Source organism: Passer domesticus, chromosome 8, assembly GCF_036417665.1.
Source record: "Passer domesticus isolate bPasDom1 chromosome 8, bPasDom1.hap1, whole genome shotgun sequence".
Taxonomy (NCBI): Eukaryota; Metazoa; Chordata; class Aves; order Passeriformes; family Passeridae; genus Passer; species Passer domesticus.
Window position 1 is genome coordinate 2,523,712 of NC_087481.1, and position 23,710 is coordinate 2,547,421.

At 55.2% G+C, this 23,710-nt stretch overlaps 1 protein-coding gene and 1 pseudogene across 1 annotated transcript; one reads left to right on the forward strand and one right to left on the reverse strand.

Annotated features, from left to right (window-relative positions):
- The window catches only part of LOC135306051 (zinc finger protein 271-like), a 366,476-nt pseudogene that overhangs the window by 158,434 nt on the left and 184,332 nt on the right, over positions 1-23,710 (forward strand).
- Positions 1,401-8,989, reverse strand: LOC135305945 (serine/threonine-protein kinase pim-1-like). The gene is made up of 4 exons (XM_064429522.1): positions 8,879-8,989; positions 5,188-5,554; positions 4,406-4,543; positions 1,401-1,465 (listed from the first exon to the last, which is right to left on the reverse strand). The coding sequence occupies exons 1-4, from the start codon at positions 8,987-8,989 to the stop codon at positions 1,401-1,403; spliced, it is 681 nt and encodes a 226-aa protein (XP_064285592.1).

A 23,710-nucleotide genomic window follows, 5' to 3' on the forward strand; every position in this document is an offset into this window, starting at 1 on the left:
GCCGCAGCTCGGGCCCAGCCCTGCCCGCTGCCCCGGCAGCGCCGTCCGGGCCCGGCGCCGTGGAGCCCCACCTGGGCTCAGCCCTGCTGCTGCCCTCTGGCAGCCGTGCCCTCGGGCGGCAGCGTGCGGCATGGCCCGGGCTGAGCCCTGCCGGGCCAGCAGGGCGTGTGGCCGCAGCGCCGGCAGCGCTGCTGGCAGGGAGCTGTGCCGCTGGCGCCGTGACAGGCTCTGTGTTCACAGGCATGGCCGGGCGGCACCTGAGGGGGAAGAGGGAAGAGCTCCAGCTCATCTGCAGCGGTGAGTGAGGGCAGCGGGCTGGCAGTGGGGGCTGGCGGGGGCAGCTGCGGGCGCTGCCCCAGCTGCCGAGGGCTCTGCTCCTTGTGCAATCGAGGGGCAGCGTGGGCAGAGCACACAAGAGATTTCAGGGCCATTGGGGCATTCGTGGCCTGCAGTTTCGGTCTGATCCCGTTTCTCCCTGCTCCCTCCCGGCCATGGCTAGAGCGGGCTGGGATGGCCCTAGCAGGGGGCTTTCCTCAGGTCCCTGCAGATCCAGGATCTGACCATTGCTCTGTTCCTCTCTCTTTCAGCCCTTGAACACCTGACAGAGGACATCAGTAGTGCCGTGTCAGATGCAGCACTTCAAACATTGTATGTCCTCCGGGCACTACAGAGTGGGCGATATTCCATCTTCCAGAGGCTGCAAAATCAATTCCGCAGGGCATGGAGGACACGGCCTCGTCTGTCAGGGCTCGGCTGGCTGTGCTGCTGGAGCTCTGCAGAGAGCTGATCCCAGAGGCTCTGTCTGCTGGGCTCACCTGAGCCAGCAGGAATTTTCCATTTCTTTGAGATTATTCTTTTCTTCTTCTTGTTTTTTTCTTTAGTATATGAATATAGGATGTGTTGTAATAAACAGACTCCCAGGAGCTTTCTTTTGCTGCCCAGGGTCTGCAGGGCATAGGGGAAGAGGGGGAAAAGGGTGTCTGGGCTCAGCTGCCCAGACGTGCAGTGTTGCAGATAAAATGGCCAGAAGCCCCTTGGCCTTTGGTGGGTCTGCTGAAGCCTTTGTGCTGCCAACAGAGCAGGTGGGCAGAGGCTGGAGCTGCAGGGATCCCTGTGAGACTGGTACCTGGAGACTGCCACAAGCCCTGTCCCAGGCAGGAACCGCCATCTGTGTCCTCCTGCCTGTGTGCTGCTGTCTGCATTGCTGAGGGCTCCCAGGTGCCTCTTGATGGGGCTCCTCTGGAGCTCCTGGAGGGCTGCGGCGCTGCTGCCGGGCAGCTTGGCCGGGCTGGGGGAGACCCTGAGGGGACGAGGCCATGAAGGGATGAGGGGCAGCAGAAGCCCTGACAGGACAAGGCAGTGGGAAGGCACAAGGCGGGTGGGTGAGGGACTGGGTGGCTCTAACGTTGGCCCGGGGCTGGCAGTGGGTTGGAGACAAAGAGACCACTCACCCTGATTTTCATCTCTGCAAACAGAGAGCGCTTATTCTCAAGCCCTTCATTATAAAAAGCCTTTGAAAAACCCAGTCTGGAAAATGTCATGGGTCTGATCTCTACGCCCCTTCAGATTCTGGGCAGTGAAATGCTGCAGCCTTGGGAGAGATGTGACTGGGCGAGGCCCTGTCAGTCACACCAGGGGCTGGTACCGTCACACAGTACAAGCCAGCCTGTGCTGTGACACACAACAACAGAGTGCAAGGCACAGCTCCGGCTGCTCCCCATGAACCTCAGCTCTGGGAGCACTGTCTGCCCCAAGCTCCAGGGGCTGCAGTGGGAGCCCGGCTGGGCTCTGCCCTGGGGCCATCCTGCAGGGACAGCTGGACACAGGGAGCATTCAGCTGCCACAAACAGCCAAGCCAGGGCTGCAGGGCAGCTGCTCCAGCCCGGACTGCACTGCTGTGTGCTGTGCTCTGGGGCTGGGGCTCCCCACACAGGGGACTGGACTGGAGTGCCAGAGGAGACAGAGAAGCTTCAGCTTCAGCCTCACTGAGGTGGCTGCGTGGGCTGGGAAGAGTGGGGAGGCTCAAGGGGATTCACAGAGCTCATCCTGCTGCAAGGATGAAGGGAGTGGGAACTCAGCAGTGAGGAGAGCTGAGGGCTGGAGAGTGGCTCTGAATGACACTAAAATGCCACTGGACCTCTGAAACATTGCTGCTCCTCAGCCAGTGACAGCATGAGTCCCTAAACCTGGGGCTCAGCCCTCCTTGTGGTCAGGGGCAACAAGGAAGGCCAGCAAGTGATGGAGACAGCAATGGGCTGGGAATTCACTGGGGGAAAAAAGGGAGCAGTTGAGAACTAAAAGGCAGATGGGGGAGTGAACTGTTCAGAGAAGGGCTGAGCTACAGCTTGAGCAAGCTGAAAAATGTCATTTGGAGTCATCCCAGATTGATTTGATTTCAGAAGATATTGAACAAGTTTAATTTTTGGGAGGTGTCACTCTGCAAACTTGAGCTGTGTTGCCAAAATGCTCAAGCAAGTCTGTGCTGCAGGTGACACCATTTCTTCTTTGGCTGATTCTGGCCCGGTGCTGAGCTCCAGCAGAGCCCTGGCAGAGCCCAGAGCAGCCTCAGCATCCACAGAGTCCGGCTGCAAGGAGATAAAGCAGAAACTGCCCGTCAGCTGAGGGCTCCTGTCCCCTTGTCCCAGCTGCCCGTGGTGCCCAGGCCATGCTGGCCGTGCTCAGAGCTGTGCCCAGAGCTGCCCATCAGTGCTGCCTTTGGGAGCAGGGCAGGAGGGCAGGACATGTGCCCAGCCTGCAGCCAGCCATGGCACATCCACCTGCTCAGCAGATGCCCAGAGCAGGATGCTCCTGTGCTCGCTGCCATCTCCCAAAAGCTCTGATCCCACCCCGCCAAGCAGACGGGGACCCACCTCATGCCATCCATGGCTGGAAGAAAAGCTGGTCCCAAACGATGTCCTCAGCCTGCTCCAAGGGCACGGCCCATCCACGCTGCAGCTGCTCCCAAGAACTTCTTGATCCAGACTGGACCACTTAGAATGCTTCCTCTAGAAAAAACAAACAAATTGTTGAAAAGATGTTAGAGACAAAAAGGGAAAAGAAGAAGAAAGGTCAAAACTCTTAGCTCTGTCAGGGCCTTGAGGAAGGCCCAACCTCTACATGCCAGGGAAAAACCCAGCCATGTGTGAGCAAAGCCCAGGTTTTCTCCCTTCCCCCTGCACTGCCCCCCACAGTAACGGTGATCCCAAAGCAAACAAGGGCAGTGGAGCTGCCCAAGCCCTTCCTTGCCTGCACAGCAAAGCACCTGTGCACAGATTTGGGAGTCCCACCTCTGCTCCCACCATGGGGGTTTGTTTGTGTTGGGCTGGCTGCCCCAGCCCCAGCCCCAGCCCGGGGCACGGTGGGTGCTGGGGGCTGTTGGCAGGGCCAGGAGCCCACTCCCATTTCGTACCCACCCCAGCCCATGCCCCCAGCCCTGCCAAAAGCAGCTGGGCAGCCGACTGAAGGATCAGCTGAATCTGCCCCCGCAAAGGGGGGAACCTTTGCTTCCCAGCCAGGCTGGGCAATGCCCAAATCTGGGAGCATTTCCCCACGTGTGGACTCATCTGCAAATTCCCTGTGGAGTTTGGCTTTGAAGAAGGTGCCACAATCAAAGTGCATCACCTTCAACTGCTGGTGGCCAGGTTGAGGAAGAGGTTGTCATCCTTCATGTCATCCTTGATGTCATCCTCGCTGTCTCCTGCAGCAGCAGCACCACCCGGTACAGCTTCTCTGGGGGCTCCTTCTCCTTCCCTGGGCTCAGACCAGGCTGTCAGGGCTCTGCCCAGGGCCCCAGCTGTCAGGGAACCAGGACAAGCAAAACCTGCTTGGATGGCAGCCACCAGGGCTGGGCAGAGTAGCTCAGCTCCAGCACAAGGGCTGCATGTTCCCATCCCATGACCCTGGTGCAGTGACACGGGCTGGCTTTCTTTGCTTCTCATTGCCAAGGCATGTGTGCAGCTGTAACTTACCAGGGCCCTGCAGCACAGTGTGCCTGTGGCTCTCTCCCTTCTTCTAGGGCAGATGAATATCCTGCATCCAAGGATGACAGAACACCTCTTCTAATGAGGGTCTGGCCAAGGGGTGCATGGATAAACACCACCCAATCAGATTTTGGCACTCTGGGGAGAGAAACCAGAAACTGCCCATCAGTTGGAGAAGGCTCCTGTCTGCTTTGCTTCACTATTCCCATGCCCAGGCCATGCTGGATGCGCTCAGAGCTGGTCCTGAACTTTCCCATCAATTCTTGGTTTTGGGGGAGAGCAGGACATGCGCCACCTCCTCAGCAGCTGCCAGAACGGGATGCTCCCGAGCCCGCTGCTGTCTCCCAGCACTGGTATTCCCCCCGTGCCCAGAGAAGAGGATTCACCTGGAGAGAGCCGTTGTGGCAGTGAGAGCTGGCCCCAGCTGAAGTTCCAGCCCCTCCTGAAAGGCATCTTCCCACAGACCATCTCGTGCAGCAGGATGCCCAGGGACCAGATGGTAGCTGGCTTGCCATGGTACCAGCCAAAGCGGGTCCATTCCGGGGGGCTGTATGATGGTGTTCCTGTGGAATACAGATGGAGTTCAGCAGGGGGATGCTGCTGCTCCCAGAGCCTGGCCCCAGCATCCCTGGGCGGGCAGGGCTGCATCAGTGGCACACAGGGCACACTGTCCTCTCACCAGCATCTGGGACTGGTGTACAAACTTGGGATTGCAAAAGAAGCCACTGGTGTGGGAAGGGGACAGTGGAAGCCCTGGCTAGGCCTGACCATGACACGCAAAGGAAATACCCACTGCGTGCTGGGGAAAAACCATGCCCTCATTCTCCCTGCCTGCACTGCCCCAAACATATTATAAAGGCAAGACAAACAGGGCAAGTGGAGCAGTCCAAGCCCTTCCTCTTGCCTGCACACAAACCGGCTGGGACACAGGTTCCGACCTCCCTCTCTGCTACCCCCACCCACGGCTGTTTTTGTCAGGCTGGCTGCCCCAGCCCAGCCCCAGTCCTGGGCACAGTGGTGGGCAAAGGCTGCCAGCAGGGCTGGAAGATGGCTCCCCACCCACCCTTGCTCTAAAGCAACTCAGCTGCAGATTCAGTCCCATGAGTGGCAGGAAAAGGGAGAATCCCCGCTGCCACACCCAGCTTGGGCTGTGAGATGTTGGGCTGTGAGATGCCAGGAGCGGGAGCACAGCCCTGTGTAGGCTCACCTGCAAAGTGAGTGTAGGCTGTCTCTTGCAGGTAGGTGCCACAGCCAAAGTCAATCAATTTGGCCTGCCCGGTGGCCAGGTCAACCAGGATGTTCTCTGCTTTGATATCGCGGTGCAGGACCCCGCAGCTGGTGCAGTGCCGCACGGCCTCCAGCACCTGCCGGAACAGCTGCCGCGCCACCCCCTCGGACAGGAAGCCCCGTGCTTGAATGAAATGGTGCAGGTCCTGACAGTGCTCCGGCCGCTCCAGCACCATGAAGATGTCGTTGGGGAGCTCAACCCACTCCAGCAGCTGGACCACACCGGAGAAGCCACTGGACACCTTGTCCAGCAGGACAATCTCCAGGGGAGCGCTGGTGCCGTCGGGCTGCGGGAGGAGCATGATGCTGTCAGTGGGCCTGATGCCATGCCGGGGGTCAGGAAGCCCTCAGCCAGCCCGGGATGCTCTGCACCCTGCTCTGCCCCCATGCCCGCTCTCCCTCGAGGCGTCCTGGCGGCTCCCACCCTGCCAGGCCTCGGCTCATCCCTGCCCAGCACAGCACCTCGCTCACTCACCAGCTCACCCCAGTGATGGACGCGGTTCCGTGGCACCCTTTTGATGGCTACCTGCAAGCCAAGTGCAGAACAGGGCTCAGCTCGCTGTCCACCCTGCCCAGTGCCATCCTCTGCCCGCCTCCTCCCCCCTGCTCCTCCTCCTCCACCCCCTCCTCCTCCGCCCGCCGCCGGCCCCGCCGCTCACCGGGGCGCCGTGCAAAAGCCGCGTTGCTGCGAAGACGCTGCCGAATCCGCCCCGGCCCAGCAGCGAGCCCAGCCGGTACCGCTCCTGCAGGGCCTCCTGCGCCTTCCCTGCGGGCGGGACGCGGCTGTCAGCGCTCGGCCCGGGGCCGACAACGGCCCCCGAGCGCCCCTCACCCGCCCCGGCCCGGCCATCCCCCGGCGTTCGCTCCCTGCAACGGGACAGCGGCGGCTCGGGGCCGGGGGCCGCGCTGCCGAGCGGCGGAGCAGGGGCCGGGCAAGCCGCAGCGGAGGCGGCGGGAGCGGCCGCGCCGCGTGTGTCCTCCGCGGGCCCCGGGAGGAGCCGGGGCCGGGGCCGGGACCGGGGCCGGGGCCGGGGTCGGGGTCGGGGCCGGGGCCGGGGCCGGGGCCGGGGTCGGGCCAGGCGGAGCCAAAAGCCGGCAATACCACCCCAGCCCCAGGCACTGATCCCCGCCCAGCAGCGCCACCGCCAGCACGGCCAGAGCCGGGCTGAGGCCAGGAGGCGGCGGGACGGCCGGGGGCGGGCACGGGGCAGCCCCGCCCGGGGCCGGGGGCGGGCCGGGGGCATGGCCCGGCCCGGCACGGGGAGAGGGAGGCGGGGAGAGGAGGGGAGACCGGGAAAGGGAGAGCGGGAGAGGTACGGGACAGCGGGAGAGGGAGAGGAGAAGAGAATCTGAAGTTTTTTCTCTCGCTGTCTCGCTGCTGCTGCTGCTGCCGCTGCCGCTGCTGCTGCCGCCGCTGCTGCAACTGAAGCTCCGGGGCCGTTTGTCCCCGTGTCCTTTTGTCCGTTGCCCGCTCGCCCCCGCCTCGAGCCCCACGTTCCCCGAGGGCAGCCCCTGAGCCTGTCCAAACACGGGAACTTTGACGAGTTCAGCCAAGAGCCAGAGTCTGGACTCCTGCACAGTGGCTCAGGAATCCCCTCGGTCGCTGCTGTGCATTGTCCCTGCTGAGGGTCGAACACTCTCAGAGCGTGTTCCCTGAATGCAGAATTTGTACCTGACACAAACACTGCACTTACCTCTCCAACATTGCTTTCCAAGAAAAACAGGGAAAGCCAAACTGTGTGTAGGTCATGGTTTCTTAAAATGTCTAAAACGTGCCAACTCATGGATCTTAGAGGTGAGATCTGTTTGGAATTAATGGGATGGACAACTAGTGCAAGATGGAAAAGGGGAGCATAAAAATAAATCGAGAAAAATGTCTTGAATTGTTTCAATTTTCATTTAATTTCTTAAAAGCTCTTTCAGTTTTTCCAGAAACTTGTCCTCAGTCCTGTATGCTTTTTCCAAGAACCTTTCCTGAAGAATGAGGTGCAGCTTCTGTCACAAGGTGTGCCACCAACTGCAGCTTCTCTTGGCTTTCCACACTGTGTGTGCAGCACACTTGCAGCAAAGCAGGACAAATATTTGAAGAACTTGACAGCTTGTTCTTCTCTTTTCCTTGTGGGCTGGGCATTTGTGCCATTGGTAAGGTTTTCATTGTTACTGTTCTACCCCAAGAAAACATGACAGGCTACCAAGAACTCCTAGGGAATGCAAGCCTGACTGACTGCAAAGAAAGAATCTGCAGAGCCTGCAGCCAGAAGTGGAGAGCTGTGTGATCATCATTCCAACACCCCCAAGGAAATCTGGAAAGTGATCTAGAAGATGAAAATGGGCTGACAGAGGGAGTTTGTTTCTGTGCTCACTTCAGATTCTGCTACATCTGAAATCAGTCCTACAGTCTCCATCTAAATCAAGAGTACAATCAGTTCATGAAAAGCCCCAGAACAATCTGCACCTCTCAGGAGATGACTGAAATAATCTGTAAAGGAAAAATGCAGGAGAAATGCATTTCTCAGCACTGCAGTACTTGCCTGCCTGAAACCCTCCTCCATTTCCTCCCCATCCCTGGATCTGTTGGTGTCAGTTCTGTATTTGCTGGTGCCTCCAGCCCTGAATCCCCTGATCTACAGCCTGAGGAACCAGGAGCTCAAGGCTGCAGTGTGGAGACTGATGTTTGGACATCTTAGGAAGCATTAAACTGATTGCCAATTTCTGCAAATCACTTGTAATAAAAGTCATGTTTTATAGCTCTTTTGGTTTGGTTCTTTGATTTCCCTGTCTTTTTTTTTTTTTTTAATATTCTTCCTAAATCTAGATCATTGTTTCTGCTATTTCTGACTTTGTTTCTCTCCACATTCACCGTGGCTGCCGACTGTGACAATGAGGAGCTGTGCACTCAGTGGCTATAGACGAATTAAGAATTTCCCAGCAGAGTTTTCTCCAGAGATGCCCTTTTGTTGCCTTCTCTGGAGCTGCAGCAGCAATGTCGGTGTGCAGAGCTGGGGCAGATCAGTGCTGGCACAGCGGCTGTGCCCAGCAGCAGCAGCAGCACTTGGTGTTGCCAGTGCTGCTGCCGTGGCCCTGCCCCGCTGCCCTGGTGGCCCTGGTGTTGCTGCAGGGCCTGAGTGCTCTCGGGGCCGGGCACAGTCCTGGGGGTGGCAGTGCCGGGGCTGCAGCAGGGACAGGCCATGGGCACTGCTGGGGCAGCACTGACGCCTCAGACCAGGCCCTGGGGGCTCCAGGCTCCTTGCCCAGGCTCTCTCAAGAACACGGCCAGGCCAATGCTCATCACAGAAAAGCCCCAGGGTGAGCAGCCCCAGACTGGCCGTGGGCAGGCTGGGGGCAAACAGCATGGCTGGGGCTCTGCAAGGGCCCTGGGGGAGACGGGAAGGAGCAGCAGAGCAGGTGCTGATCCCTCAAGTCCTTTTCTGCCTGGCTGTTGTCCAGCCACTCTGTCCCCAGCCTGTAGTGCTGCAGGGGTTGTTGTGGCCAAAGTGCAGGACCCGGCACTTGGTCTTGTTTAACCTCACCTTGTTGGATTTGGGCCCTGGATCCAGCCTGTCCAGGGCCCTGTGTAGAGCCCTCCTCTCCTCCAGCAGATCCACACTCACACCCAGCTTGGTGTTATCTGCAAATTTGCTGATGCTGGACTCAATCCCCTCAGCCAGACCAACAATGCAGATACTGAAATCCACGCTGGCTGGCTCTGATCCCTCGGCCATCCTGTGGGTGCCCTGTGATGGCACTCAAGGTGATCTGTTCCATAACCTTGGTGGGCACCCAGGTCAGGCTGACAGGCCTGGAGTTCCCCAGATCCTCCTTCTAGCCCTTCTTGGGGATGGGCTCACATTGGCACCTCCACTCCTCTGGGGCCTCCCTGCTGAGCCAGGACTGATGGTAAATGATGGAGAGCAACTTGGGGAGATCATCCACCAGCTCTCTCATCCCCCTACGATGGAACCCATCTGCTCCCAGAGACACCTGTGAGCACCTGAGTGGCTCAGCAGGTCCCCAGCTGCTTCCTCCTGGATTCCAGGGGGCTGTTCTGCTCCCTGTGCCCATCTACCAGCTCAGGAGAACACTTGTCCTGAGGATGGCCTGTCTTATTGTTGAAAACTGAGGCAAAGAAGGGGTGAAGTACCTCACCCTTTTCCTCATCTTTTTTAACCATATCCCCCACAACAAGAAAAGCAGATTGTCCTTAGCCCTCTTTTTTCCATTAATGTACTTATAAAAACATTTTTATTATCCTTCACAGAAGTATCCAAGTTAAGTCGTAACTGAACTTTCAGCTCTCTAATTTTCTATCTGCACAACCTAACAACATCCTTAAACATTTCTTGATTTACCTCCCTCTATGTCCAAAGGTGATGCACCCTCTTTTTAACCCCTAAATTCCTGCAAAAGCTCCATGCCCAGCCAAGCCAGTCATTTCTTTCTCTGGGTCATCTTTCTGCAAAAAGGAACAGCCTACTCTTGCTCCATCAAGGTTTCTTTGCTGAAGTGTGTCCATCCTTCCTGGAACCCTTTGTTTTTAAGGGCTGTTTCCCTTAAAAGAATCAGTACATGATTTGGTACTCCCCAAATCTGCATCCTCAATAGGCTAAAGTCTGCCCTCAAAAGTCCAGTGTAGAAGATTTATTGATGCCCCTCCTTCTTTCATGGAATATTTAAAAACTCAGTAATTTCATGGTCACTGTGCCCCAAACAGCCTCTGACCAGCACTTCTCCCACCAGCCCTTCCCTGTTTGTGAGCAGCAGGAGACACAGCTTTCCTTGGGAGTGGGAATTGCAGGAAACATCCCCAAAGTGCAGCTTGGAAGGTTCAGGCTGGAGCTGAGGAGAAAGCAAAGTCCCTGCCAGGGTGGAATTGTGGTGCTCGAGGTGTGGCAGCGTGAGGCTGGGCCATGGCCGGCTCTGTGTGCCAGGAGCCGGCAGCGCTGGGTGCAGGGAGCCCAGGGAGGGCACAGAAACGCTGGCTGAGAAATGCTGGGGCACAGCGAGAGGGGCGAGTGCAGCCGGCCAGGGCACAGGAGCAGCACGCACAGGGGGCACAGCCTGCAGGACAAATGGCCAAGGGCTGGGCAGGGCTGGCAGGGCCACAGGCACCCAGGCCTTTGTGCCCTGGGCTCGGGCAGCGCCTCTGGAGGCCCCACAGCAGGAACTTTCCTGGCAGGGGCTGCACTTTGGCTCTCCCTCGGCCTCCCTGGCCAGGCTGGCAGGGGCTGCAGGTTGATGGCATTTGTCCTTGCTGCCCCTCACATCCCCCTGCCCCACAGAGAGCCCCGAGCCACCCGTGAGGGACAGGCCCTGCTGGCCCAGGCTGGGCTCAGGGCTTGGCCTTTCTGCTTCCCCCAGCCAGCCCAGGCCTTGCTCAGCATTGCAGTTCCCTGCCCAGAGCCTTGGGCTCCCTGCACTCCTGGCCTCAAGGATCTGCTCTCACCAGTCCCTGGAGAGCCTTTGGCACTCCCTGCCCTCACTGGGGCCCAGCCGTGCTCCAAGGCACTTGGAGTTTTGCTGCTGACTCCTTGAGCAGCTTCTTCATGCTTCTCTCAGTGCCTGAGGCTCCTGGACTCAGCCCCAAATCCAACATGGGGATCGTCAAAACACAGAAAGCTCTTGAGGGCTCTTTCTTCAGTGCTCTTCATGTGTCCATGGCTTGTGCAGCTGATTGGAGTCAGTGTAGAGTTCCTTTATGGATGAAAGATTTCAAAGTGCACCTCATTAATTTTTTTTTTCTTTAATCAAGTATTTTTTTATGTTCCAGTTCAGAGAAGAGCTGATAGAAGCATTCCCCAGCAGATCTTGATGCTGAATGTCTCCTTGGGAGGTCTGGGTATGTAGAAGAATGAGCCCCTTGAGGGCTGACCCTGTTTGGACAAGCTGCTCCTCACCCCCAGCCTCACCATGTCTGCAATGCATGGCTCCTCCCTCTGGGCAGAGCACCTCACAGTGGGGTGATGTAATTTTTATCAGTCCTGCAGTGACACTCAATGGCCCATTAACAAAAGATATCTCCTTGGAGGGAGGATTGATTTGTTGAAGAGATAAAGAAAACTGCCCAATTAACAGAAAATAACTGCCCTACCTCTGACAGATGGCAAATACAATACACACATTATCTCTCAATCCAGAACAACAGGATTTCAAATTTTGGAATTTAACTTAACATTGCTCAAATCTGACAATAATGAATCTTAACTTTGCTTAGTGTTATCAACCCGGAATTTGGATTAAATTAAACATTACAGAATCAAAAATTAATATCCTTAAAAGTTATACATATAACAAAATTTAACTTATTCTGATGCTATTAATGGAAAAAAGGCACTGAAAAGTTGAACAAGCTGGGATTGAAATAACAGCATGATAGATTTACTGGAGGGATTAAAAGGATGTAATGAATGTGTCATGATTTCATGTAATTTAGTTTTTAGAGAAGCCCATGGTAGCCACAAATTTTATGCAAGCATAAATTTACTAAGACCTTTTAAAGTGCAGTTTTACTAAAAGAAACAGCAATGTGGAATGTGGCAAACTGCCCAGCAAACCAGCAGCTTCTTGAAATTGTATTTAGTGTCATTCCAGATGGTCAATTTACCAGCATTTCTGTTAAAGAACCTCCAGCCAGTGCCGTGGTGGGGGGGCCTGGCGGAGCCGCGCCGGGGGCTCGGTGGAACCGCGCCGGGAGCAGCCGAGCCACGCACCCCAAAGTGCCCGCGGTTCCTCCTCCTGCCCCAGAGCCTGTGAATGTGCCTCCGTGCCAGAGGGAAGGGGCTGGAGATCTCTCCAGTGCATACCCAGCAGGACGGCATTGGCAGTGGGGTTGTCCTGCAGCCAGAGGCCGTGCTGGGCTGGGAGATGGAGCAGGAGAGAGGGGGAAAGGGGCACTGACTTCCTCCTCACCTGCCTGAGTGTCTCGGGGCATCTTTCTCTTCCCTGCAGCCTTCTCCTCCACTTGGCCAAGGTTTGGTAATGGGAAATCCTGCTTTGGGGAAAAACAAGGGATGAGCACAGTGAGTCTGAAGGTCCTCTGCCCAAGTCCATCTCTAGAAGTCACCTGGTGTCCATAAAAACCTTCAAAAAGCGGAAGTGATTAAAAAAAAAAAAGGCACCGGGAGTGTCCCATTTCCAGTCTCATCCCTCTGGGTCTCTGGTGGTGCCTCCTGTCATGGCTGCTGAGGATCCCCGGCCTCCCCAGGGATGAGAAGGTCAGAGCACCCCCCCAGCCTTAAGCACCCTCAGCGGTGAGAGGGACACAGAGCCCCTGGTCCCTAACCCTGCACAAGCATTCCCTGAGGCCAGAGGGATGGAGAGACCCCCGAGCAACCCCCAGGGCAAGGGGACAGAAACCCCTGAGCATCCCCTGGGCTGAGAGGGACAGAGACTGCCCCAAGCACCCCCTTGGCATGGGGGTGAGCATCCCACTTCCTGGGCTGAGAATAATGGAGACCCACTGGGGAATGGCCTGGGGTGACAGGGACAGAGACAACCCTCCCATGCCCCTCCCAAGCATGGCCCAGGGCGAGAGGCGCAGAGACCCCTTCAGCATCCCCTGGGCACTGGACAAAATAAACTTGGCAGAAATTAAATTTAACGCTGCATAAATCACTTGGATGAAGATTTGATTTTCTCACAAGTCACATGAGAGGAAAAAACAAATAAATCCCAAAGATTAATAAACCAACAATAGAAGGAATTCTGTGGCAATTCCAAGTTTCATCAGTTCCTGTACAGCCCCAGCTCAGCTGCTGGCAGTTTCGCAAAAAAAGAAAAGTGGAAATTTGGCCCAATACAGATTATTAAAAGGAAGGGAAAGCACTGTGGAGCTGTCATGAGTGTGACAGGGACGAAGAGAATAATGATTCTCACATTTGGCAAAGTCCCCAAGCCTCTGAATTTGGGAGTTATTTGGGAATTTAGCTCCTTGAGCTGGGCACTTCTAGCAGCATTGTGTTCCACATCTTGAGGTGAATGAACCTTGTCAGCCTCACTGGTATCATTTGCTCACATTCCTCCAGTGATTTGAACAAACCTTTCAAAGATGGACAACAATATATTTTCTTTACACTGGCCACCCACAACAGCCATTTTCCTCATCAGCTCTCCCACAAGTTGCTCAGAGGAATTTGCATCCAAGTTTCCAAGAGGTTCTCTGGAAAGAAAGAGCCCTCCTCCCACAGAGGAGGGAACCATGCTGTTGTCAAGGTCAGAGAACAGTGCCTAAACTCACTGTGCCAAAATATTGTACACAATCTGGTTAAGAAAATTGTTAGAGATTCCTCTGCCCCAGTTAAGGTGCTAACGAGACCAAATGCAAAATAGATTTTATTGAACAGTCAATGTGAGGTAGAGAGAGATGGAATAAAAGAGAAAAAAGGGAGAGGGCAAGAGAATGACAGGGACAGAGACCTCCCCTGGGGTGCAGCAAGTGTGACATTGTCCCCTGTGTGTGTGACCTTCTCAGGGTGAGGGTTTTACACCTGAGCCAGTTTGGGTAGGGGGGGTGGTGTTCACACCCCCAGCAGGGATTACCCCACTGTTTCAGGTTGCAGTGCAAGATGTAACCAAATGCATGTTTTCCATCACCATCTTCACAAACTGTTATAAACAGGCGGGGCAGTGTTCTTTATCTCTTCCATGACGAAGCCCTGATAACGCCCTCCAGGGGCTCTCTTCTGTGAATGGGCCATTGAGTATCCCTGCAGGACTGGTAAAATGACATCATCCCATTGTGGGATGCTCCGCCCAGGGGGAGGAGCCAAGCATTCCTACCTGGATATAAGCGGAGGCTTCTGACACCAGAAGCACCTTGGCTACTGGATTGCCAGAGGACAAGAGCTCCATAGGCACCATTGGACCTTCAGAGGAAGACCAGACCCTTCTACAGGATCACTGCTTTGACAGAATCACTTTCATCACTGCAACAGGACTGCAGCCACCATTTAATGGGACTGCTCCCAGCACCCTGACCAACAGGGTGGCAGGTTATATCCTGACTCTGTCAGTTTAAGGCAGTGTTTCTGTATCATTGCCTTGATCTTAATTTTCTTGTTAAATTGTAATTCTGGCTTAAAATCTCCCCCTGGTTTGACCTCAAACCAGTACAAAACTCAATGCACTCATCTCTTGTTTTCCTCCCAAAACAGAATTTTACATCCCAAACCCACTGCCAGATGGAGGAGAAGGCTGCGAGGAAGAGGAAGATGCTCCGAGACACTCAGGCAGGTGAGGAGGAAGTCAGGGCCCCTTTCCTTATGTCTCCTGCTCCATCTCCCTGCGCAGCACAGCCCAAGGCTGCAGGACAACAATATACAATATACAACCCCACTGCCAATGCCATCCTGCCAGGGATGCACTGGGAGGATTTCCTTCCCCTCCCCTCTGGCATGGAGGCAAATCCCATCCTCTCCTTTCCCTGCCTTCCTCAGACAAGCTGAGAATAGAGACCAGGGAGGACAAATCCCCATGGCAGAACCTCATGGAAGAGGCAGATTTGAGCGGCTCCATGGCACAGGAATCTAACAAGGAGGAAAATTCCCCGAGATCCCGCAGGATGAGGGCCTGCAAACCCAGCCCAGGGTGCACTGAGGAGAAAAGACCCACCCTGTGCCAGGAAGGTGGACAGAGCTTCAGCCAGGGCTTGGAGCTGGTGGTCCATGAGCAGCTTTCTGATGGGGAGAAGCCCTACAAGTGCTTGGAGTGTGGGAAGAGCTTCAGGCAGAGCAGCACCCTGATCAGCCACCAGATGATCCACACTGGGGAATGGCCCTACGAGTGTGGGGAATGTGGGAAGGGCTTCAGCTGCAGCTCAAAACTTGTCAGGCATCAACGCATCCACACTGGGGAGAGGCCCTATGAGTGTCCTGAGTGCCAGAAGAGGTTTCGGAGCAGCTCAAATCTCCTCCAGCACCAGCGGATTCACACAGATGAGAGGCCCTTCCACTGTTCTGACTGTGGGAAGAGCTTCAAGTACAACTCCTACCTCATGAAGCACCAGCGCATCCACACTGGGGAGAAGCCCTACCAGTGTCCCCAGTGTGGGAAGAGGTTTCACATGAGCTCCAATCTCCTCCAGCACCAGCGGATTCACACGGATGAGTGGCCCTTCCGCTGCTCTGACTGCGGGAAGGGCTTCAACCGCAACTCCCACCTTGTCACCCACCGGCGTATCCACACTGGGGAGAGGCCCTACGAGTGTCCCCAGTGTGGGAAGAGCTTCAGACAGAGCTCTCATTTGAGCAGACACCAACAGAGTCACCAGTAAGGGAAGATATGCAAATGCTGCAACTGCAGGAAGAGCTTTGGGCACTGCTCCAACTTCATCCCCCACGGAAGAACCACGTTTGGAAGAGCCCTGGTGATACGTGTTCACTGTGATCCATGCTGGGAAGACACCTGTTCGTTTTCCTGCCCCTGCCAATGACATGATGTGAGCCTGAAGAACATGAGGGTCTGGCCAGGGCTGTGTCATTACATTCACTCCGACCTCAGGTCATTGCCAGGGGCAGGAAAGGAACTCTCTCTCTCTATCTCCTCCTGAGGAGAAGGGTGTCCTTTGCAGGCAGGAGGAAATTATGGCTGGGAAAACACAGTCAGTTGTGTTGTAGTTTTCCCTTTTTAAAAACCCTTCTGTTGTCAATATTGTTTCTGTTCCTGTTTGTTCTTTATCTCGTTGCTGTTCCAAATAAATTGTTCTTATCCCAGCCCAGGATCTTTGCCTTTTGTTCTTTCCATGGGAGGTGGGAGGGCAGCGAGCGGCAGCGTGGTTGTAGCAGGAGCAGGACATTGGGGAATCCCATTACTAAACCCCAGCCTGTGGAAACCGAGCATCCCAGCTGGTCCTAGCCCTGGTGGCCATGGCAACAGCCTTGGGAGCGGGTCTCTGGCTGGGGCGGTGGGAACCTCTTCCCTCTGGTGCCCAGGGACAGGACTGGAGGGAACAGCTGCAGCTGAGTCGGGGCAGGCTCAGGTTGGATCTCAGGAAAAGGTTTTTGCCCAGAGGCTGTTGGGGCACTGCCCAGGCTCCCCAGGGAAGGCTCCCAGCTCCAGGGCTCTCCGAGCTCCAGCAGCGTTTGGACAGCGCTGCCAGGGCCAGGCTGGCATTGTTGGGGTGTCCTGTGCAGGGCCAGCAGTTGGACTCCAGGATCCTGATGGGTCCCTCCCAGCTCAGCCAGTTCTGTGGATCTGGGATCCCATGACTCTGGGGATGGGGCTGCCAATGGTTGCCATGGCAACCACCCCTGGCATGGGGACTGCATGGAGCTGCCAAGGGACTGAGCATGGCAACCGGGGTTCGGGGATGGTTGCCATGGAAACGGACCATAGCAACAGGGGGCTGAGGATGGTTGCCATGGAAACTGACCATTGCAACAGGGGCTGGGGATGGTTGCCTGCTAAGGATCAGATTTGTCACAGGCTCTCAGAGGGGTTCCATGAGGACTTTCCAAGAGTCTCCAGGCTGTTCAAGAGCTGGAATGTCACAGGCAGAGACAGGGGCTCCATGGACACCTCCCAGGGGTTTCTGGGGATGGTAAAGAGCCCTGTGCTCAGAGGCAGTCACAGCCATTCCATGGTGACATCCCAGGGCACCTTGGGCTGCAAAGGCACCGATCTGTCACAGGCGCTCACGGGGGCTCCACGGTGACATCGCAGGAGTCCCCAGGCTGCCAAAGAGCCGGGATGTCCCAGACACTCCCAGGGTTTCCTGTCATGGGCACAGCAGGAGCTTCAGGCAAAGTTTATTGGAGAAGCTCCTGTTAGGTCACGAGTTGCAGAAAGGATCCCAAATAGCCCCCAGAGATCCCCAAATGTCACTGTGGAGTCAGAGATGACACAGACTCAGGTCAGAAGGCTGAGAGCTAAAAGCCCCCGGTTTATTCAATCCTCTTCTTTTATACCTTGGTTTGCTACAAGTGGACCTCATTGGTCATTTAATCAACACATTTTACATGATTGGCTAATGAAGAAAACACCTTCCATTAAACAACTTTTTGGAAAAAAAACAACTTATTCCAAACACCACCTGTGGATAGTTTACAATTCTTTCTCTCCAGCTCCCTAAAAGTTCCCAGACCAATTCATGGGAAAGCTTATCTTACTTTCTCTGTCTCTGACCACACTGTCATATCCACATCCAAATACTCCCAAGAACCTCCAGGCTTTCTAAACTTCTTCCATGAGAGGAACTGTGGAGCAGCTGGTTCCAATTGCACCCCAGAATTTTCAAGTATTCCTGTGTAAAGAATTATAAAGGTGGAATTAACCTTTATACAATTTGGTCCACAGGATTAAAGATGGGATACCATATATAAATATTTATATAAAATCTATTATGGTAATGATTAGACAAAATTTTCTTAATGAGAAATATTTACACCAAGATATAAGAGCTGTAACATATTATATAAAGCTCTAGGAAGTGATTTCAAAGCAACTGTGCTAAAGCAAAACCAGTTTTTAAGCAGAGATTTGTGTCACTCCCCCAGACCAATGACCGTGGGCAAATCCCTTTGGCTCAGCCTGGAGCAGTGACCTTGAGGGGCGTCCCCACTGCAGGGAGGAATCTCAACAACTCCCAAGAAGGGAAATGTCAGGAGACGCTGCTGTTAAAATTTGGGACAGGGCTTTTCTAGTCAGAAGTGCTTCCCTGACAGTCAGATGTGCCCAGGCTGGGCCAGCTCAGCAGCTCTGCAGAAGCTCTCAGTGCTGTCCCTTGGTTCTTGCTTTCTCTGTGAAATATTCCATCCCTGCCACAGTTTCCTCTCCCTCTCAGGATGTCAGATTTGGGATGGAGAAATCTGGTTTCACCCAAAAAGCAGCGTGACCCCCTCATTCATTTCCCACTGGGGCTTTGCAAAGAGGGCCTTGCTGGAGTTGTTGGAGCCCATTGCAGGCAGAGCCTCCTGCTCCAGCAGGAACTGCCTTTCCTGTGCCAGGAGCAGGGCAGGTCCCGCTGCAGGAAAAGCCCCAGGCCAGCCCCAGCACAGGGAAGGGCTCGGGCACAAGGGCAGAGTGCCGTGCTGGGAGCTGTGCCAGGCAGAGCCTGAGGCACCAAAGGCACCTTGGCAGCAGCAGCTGCTTGCAGGGCATGGCCAGAAGCCTCCCTTGGCAGCCCGGCCTGGTGGCTAGCACTGCAGAGCTGCTGCCTCAGGGCTCATTTCTGCCTGGGCTCTGAAAAGCCACTTCTGCTCCAGGAGCCTGCCTGGGAAGCCATTGGCCCCTGCACACTGGGGACAAGATATGAATGACAAAACTCTTCATGCCAGCAGAGACAAGGCAGGGGCAGAGGAAAGGGGAGAGCCAGGCCCAGGGCACAGGGCTGCCATGGTGATGGCTGTGAGGTCACTGCCCCTGCAGCAGCCTGGCTGCCCTCAGCAGACATTCTGGCCAGAAGCGTTGTGATGGCACCCAGCACATCAGAGAACCCACACAACAGGAATTCTGTGCTTGGGGATGAATGGGTTTCACTGGGTCAGGCTGCACAAAGGTCCTGCTCTTGGACAATTACTGTGATGGGGAATCCAACTGTGGAAGAACACAGTTGCAGTTTCGTGCACTCTCCTCATTGTAAAATATTTCCTCCTTTTAACAAATGTAAATCCACCCTCATTCAGTTCAAAGATATTGAGCCTTGTTCTGTCACTGCAAGATTGGGGAGAAAATAATTTTGACCACTGTTTTCATTTTCACAGACCTTGGAGAGGACCCAAAAACCTCTCAAGATGAGTTTTGGAGGCCTCATCCCATAACCAGCAGTGAGAGGCGGCAGACTCTGGGCTCAGTGGTGTGGAGACTGAGGACAGAATACGAGTAGCCAGGGAGGGATTAAAGGGTGGTTTCACACATCTCGGAGTTTTTCTTTATTGTATAAAACAGCCAGAGAAAGAGATAATGGCACCAAGGGCAGCTTGGGAAGCCCAGATTGGACACCAGGAGAAAGGAATTTTCCTCCCGGGCAGGGCTGTGGTACAATACATCCCCCAGAAGGAGCCTGGAGCAGCCCAAGGCTTTGTGTGGGCAGGCAGAGGCAGGCAGGAGGCAGAGCTGTCAGCAAAGGAAGGGGCCGGCCAGGTGGGGCAGCCAGGGGATGATGACAGCCTGCAGGGACAGAGGCACAGGGCAGGGACACCGTAGGAAAGCCTGGGCTCCACAGGGCACAGGGATGGGCAGCAGCTGCAAGGCCCTGACAGAGCCAACTTGGGCAGCACTTTGGCCATGGCTGCTGGCCCTGGGCCTGAGCCAGGAGCAGGAGATAAGTGACCCTTGCAGGCCTGGGGCCTCATTGCCTCCTTGTCCCTGCTCAGCAGCCTGGCAGGGGCCACCTCATGGTGCTGCCCTTGGCATTGCACATCCCCACATGCCAGAGCCCATCCCGGGAAGAGCCCTGAGCAAGGAGGGAGGGACAGGATCTGCCTGGCCAGGGGCTGGGGCTCAGGCCTTGGGCCTTTGCATTCCTGAAACACATCCAGGTTTGCTCAGCACCAGAGACACCTTTGCCTTGTTTGTCCCCAGCTGTCATCACTGCCTCCAGTGTTCTGCTCTACCTGGAACCTGGGGACACTTTCACATGAGTTGTGACCCTCCTTGGGACCCATTAGAAGTCAAAGAAAATTTGGAGTTTGAATCTGATTTGGAGTTCTTGAGAAGTTCTTTGAGCACACACTGAGGGACTGAGTCTGATGCAAAGAGCACCAAAGCCCCAGAGGGTCATTAAAGTCCTGGTGCTGTGTCTGTGCTGCTGAGCTGGGCCGGGCTCCTGGCCCAGAGGCAGCTCCTGGCAAGGGCAGCGCTGCAGAGAGACAGCTCTGGCCAGGAGCAGCTCCTGGGCGCAGCCCAGCAGGGCTGGGGCACTGCCAGGGCAGCTCAGGGACACCAGCAGGGCACAGCCAGAGCTGCCAGGGGCTCAGCACTGGCAGGGGCTGGGGGATGTCCCAGAGGGGGCTGTGTCACAGCGGCACCTCTGTGGCTGTGTCATGGAGGCACAGAGCAGCTGTGATGTCAGCAAGGGGCTGTGTGACAGCACAGAGTGGGCTGTGTGAGGTCACACGTTGGGCTATGACATCACAGAGTTTGTTGTGTGAGGTCACTGAGCAGCTACAGCATCATAGAGGAGACTGTGTGACAGCACAGAGTGGGCTGTGACATCATGGCATGGCTGTATGACATCATAGAGGAGACTGTGAGGTCAAAGTGTGTGCTGTGACATTAGAGAGTGGCAGCATGACATCACAGAGAGGGTTTTGTGACATCACTGAGGGGGTTGTGACATCACAGAGCTGTCTGTGACATCATGGAGTAGGGTATGAGGCCATAGAGCAGATCCGGACGTAACAGCTGGTGGCTCTGTGACATCAGCGAGTGGGTTGTGACATCACTAGGTGGCTGTGTAACATCCTAGAGAAGACTGTGACATCACAGAACAGACTGTGACATCACAAAGCAACTTTCTGACATCACAGAGTCTTCTGGGACATCACAATGCAGCTGCATGACATTCCAGGGTGACATCCCAGAACTGGCTCTGTGACAAAACAAGGGTGCTGTATGACATCCCAGAGTGGGCTGTGACATCACAGGTGGATGTGTTACATCATAGGGTGCTCTGTGACATCACAGGATGCTGTATGAGATCACAGATGGCAGTGTGACATCCAAGGGGCTGTGTGACATCACAGGGTGGCTGCTTGTCCCTGCTCAGCAGCCTGGCAGGGGCCGCCCCATGGTGCTGCCCTTGGCATTGCACATCCCCACATCCCCACATGCCAGAGCCCATCCCGGGAAGAGCCCTGAGCAATGAGGGAGGGACAGGATGTGCCTGGCCAGGGGCTGGGGCTCAGGCCTTGGGCCTTTGCATTCCTGAAACACATCCAGGTTTGCTCAGCACCAGAGACACCTTTGCCTTGTTTGTCCCCAGCTGTCATCACTGCCTCCAGTGTTCTGCTCTATCTGGAACCTGGGGACACTTTCTCAGTCGTGTCCCTCAGTGGGACCCATTAAAACTTCAAGAAAGTTCAGTGCTTAAATTTAACTTCGAGTTTTAGAGAAGTTCTTTGAAGACTCTCTCAGGGACTAAGTCTGATGTAAACAACACCAAAGCCCTGAGAGAGTCATTAAAGTTTTCCAAGTCCAATTATGGAGAAATATTTCAAAGAGCTTGTAAGACATACACATGCCTATTTTAAAGGGTTTCTTTTATTACATTTCTCTTTAGATCAGAGGTGATTGCAGCATTCTGTGATTGATATTGACCCAGGGTCTCTCCTCAGGCGCTCTGGCCTGCTCAGAGAAGCTGTGCCTTGAGCTCTGACCCAGTGTGGACAGCCTTGCTCCACATTCCCCAGCCCCATCCTGTCTGTCCTCACTCACCTGGGACCTGCTGGGCTTGCAGAGCTGGCTGCACTCAGCCTAAGAGGGGTTTTCCCTTTTTGTATTTTTTGAAGCAATCTCAAACTCCTGAGTTTCCCCACTGAACACAGACACACTCCTCAGGTGTGTGCCAGCCCGAGGTGCCACCAAAACCACTGCAGAGCTGCCCTGGGCCAGCTGTGAGGGTGGATCATCAGCCCAAGCTGCACTGGGCCACTGCAAGGGGCTGTGGCCATGGACACTGCCCTGACCCCACTGCTGGGTTTGGCTGCCACGGCAACCCTGAGAAATTAAACTGTGCTTGGAAACACTGGGGAGGACTGGGACATACTGGGGAGCCCTGGAACGCTGTGGGAGACACTGGGACATCCTGGGAGTGACACTGGGAAGAACCTGGACAAGTTGGGAACACAGGGAATGCTGAGGGGCAATCTGGGCAGAATGAGTTGGACTGCATGGGTACACACTGGGACATACTGGGAGTGGTACTGGGGATACTAGAGAAAACTGGGGATACTGGGAACATTGTGGGGAGGACTGGGGGATACTAGAGCATACTATGCATGGCACAGGGGGGAACTGGGAAGGACTGGGAATGTACTCATGGGTATTGGGAGGTACTGAAGGGGCACAGGGGCTGTACTGGGAATAAACTGGGCTGTACTGGGAGGGACTGGAGAGGGTGAATGGGCTGTTCCCGCCTCCACCGCCTCCCATTTGCCGAGGCTCCTGCCCATCAAAACCTGCTGCCAATCAGCACCGGTCTGGGACTGTCGAAGGCGGTGCCTGGTGTCAGTGCCATATTTTCTATTTTCCATAAAACTCCCGCCATGCCCTGCGGCCCGATAGCGCCCCACTGGAGCTGGGACTACAACACCCGTCATGCCCCGCGCTCCACAGAGCCCACCCCGGTATCCGCCCCCATCTGTCCCATAAGTGTCCCCAGACACTCCAGGATCCCTCAGTGCCCCCTCAGCGCCCATTCGGGACCCCTCAAAAGAGTCCCCGGATCCCCCGAGTGCTCCCAGCCCCACAGATGCCCGGTACAGCCACTTCTGGGAATTCATCTCCTCTCATCCCCCGCGGCCCCAGAGCCCCCATAGCACAGCCCCGCACCTAAAACTCGTGCCGTGCCCCGCGCCCTAAAGAGCCCAGTTGGAGCTCCCCAAGCGCCCCCGAGGTATTCCCGAACCATTTACGTTCCCCCCGAGGACTCAAGTCGCGTCTCGGGCCCTGAAGTGTCACCCCAAGTGCCTTCCTGAACCCCCAAACGCCGCGGTCCAGCCACTTCCGGGACTACAGCTCCCATCATGCTCCGCGGCGCAGGTACAGCGCTCTTCGAGCCGGGACTTCATCTCCCGTCATGCCCCGCCATCACCAAAAGCCATTGCAGCTGCGCCTATAACTCCCGTGATGCTCTGCGGCCCCGTTTAACCGTATTATACCCGTGCCTACAACTCCCATCACCCCCCGCGCCCCAGAGAGCCTCGTTCGAGCTCCCCAAAGGCTCGACCAGACCCCGAAGGACCCCAAATTCCCCTCCCTGACCTCCAAGGGCCGCCCTGGACCCCCAAGTGCTCCCCCGGACCCAGAAATGTCCCTCAGAATCCCTGAGTGCCCCTCCAAGTGCCCACCTGGCTCCCCTAAGTGTCATCTATACCCTCAAGTTCTTTCTAAATTCCCTCCCCAGACCCACAACTGCCTCAAATGTGCCCCAGAAATGTCTCTCTGGACACCAAAAGGCTCTCCCATGCCCCTGTCTGAGAAAAAGATGATAAAAACGATGACAAAATGACTGGACATATTACTAATTACCATAAAGAGGAAGAAATAAATAGCCAATAGATCTTCATTAATTAAGGAAGGGGAATGTGCTACCTAGAACCGAAGAACATTAATGTTCTTGGCTACTAAAAATGTATAGATTTTTTATGCAAATATAAAAACTAGGTAAGAAAAACCACTCTTAATATTATAAATGAAATGAAATATATACATAATTTAACAATCACACAAAATAATGTGTTACAGAATAAAACAAAAGAATAAATTACAGAAACATTTTTGGATATTTT

Bases quoted from the DNA above. Each gene is read 5' to 3' on its own strand.
- LOC135305945 (XM_064429522.1), bottom strand. From the start codon at position 8,989: ATGGCCGAGGGATCAGAGCCAGCCAGCGTGGATTTCAGTATCTGCATT. The intron at 5,555-8,878 runs GTGAGTGTGGAT...CTCCTCCCGCAG, and splicing joins CAGATAACACCAAGCTGGGT to CCCGACGGCACCAGCGCTCC. The intron at 4,544-5,187 runs GTGAGCCTACAC...TGTATTCCACAG, and splicing joins AGCCTACACTCACTTTGCAG to GAACACCATCATACAGCCCC.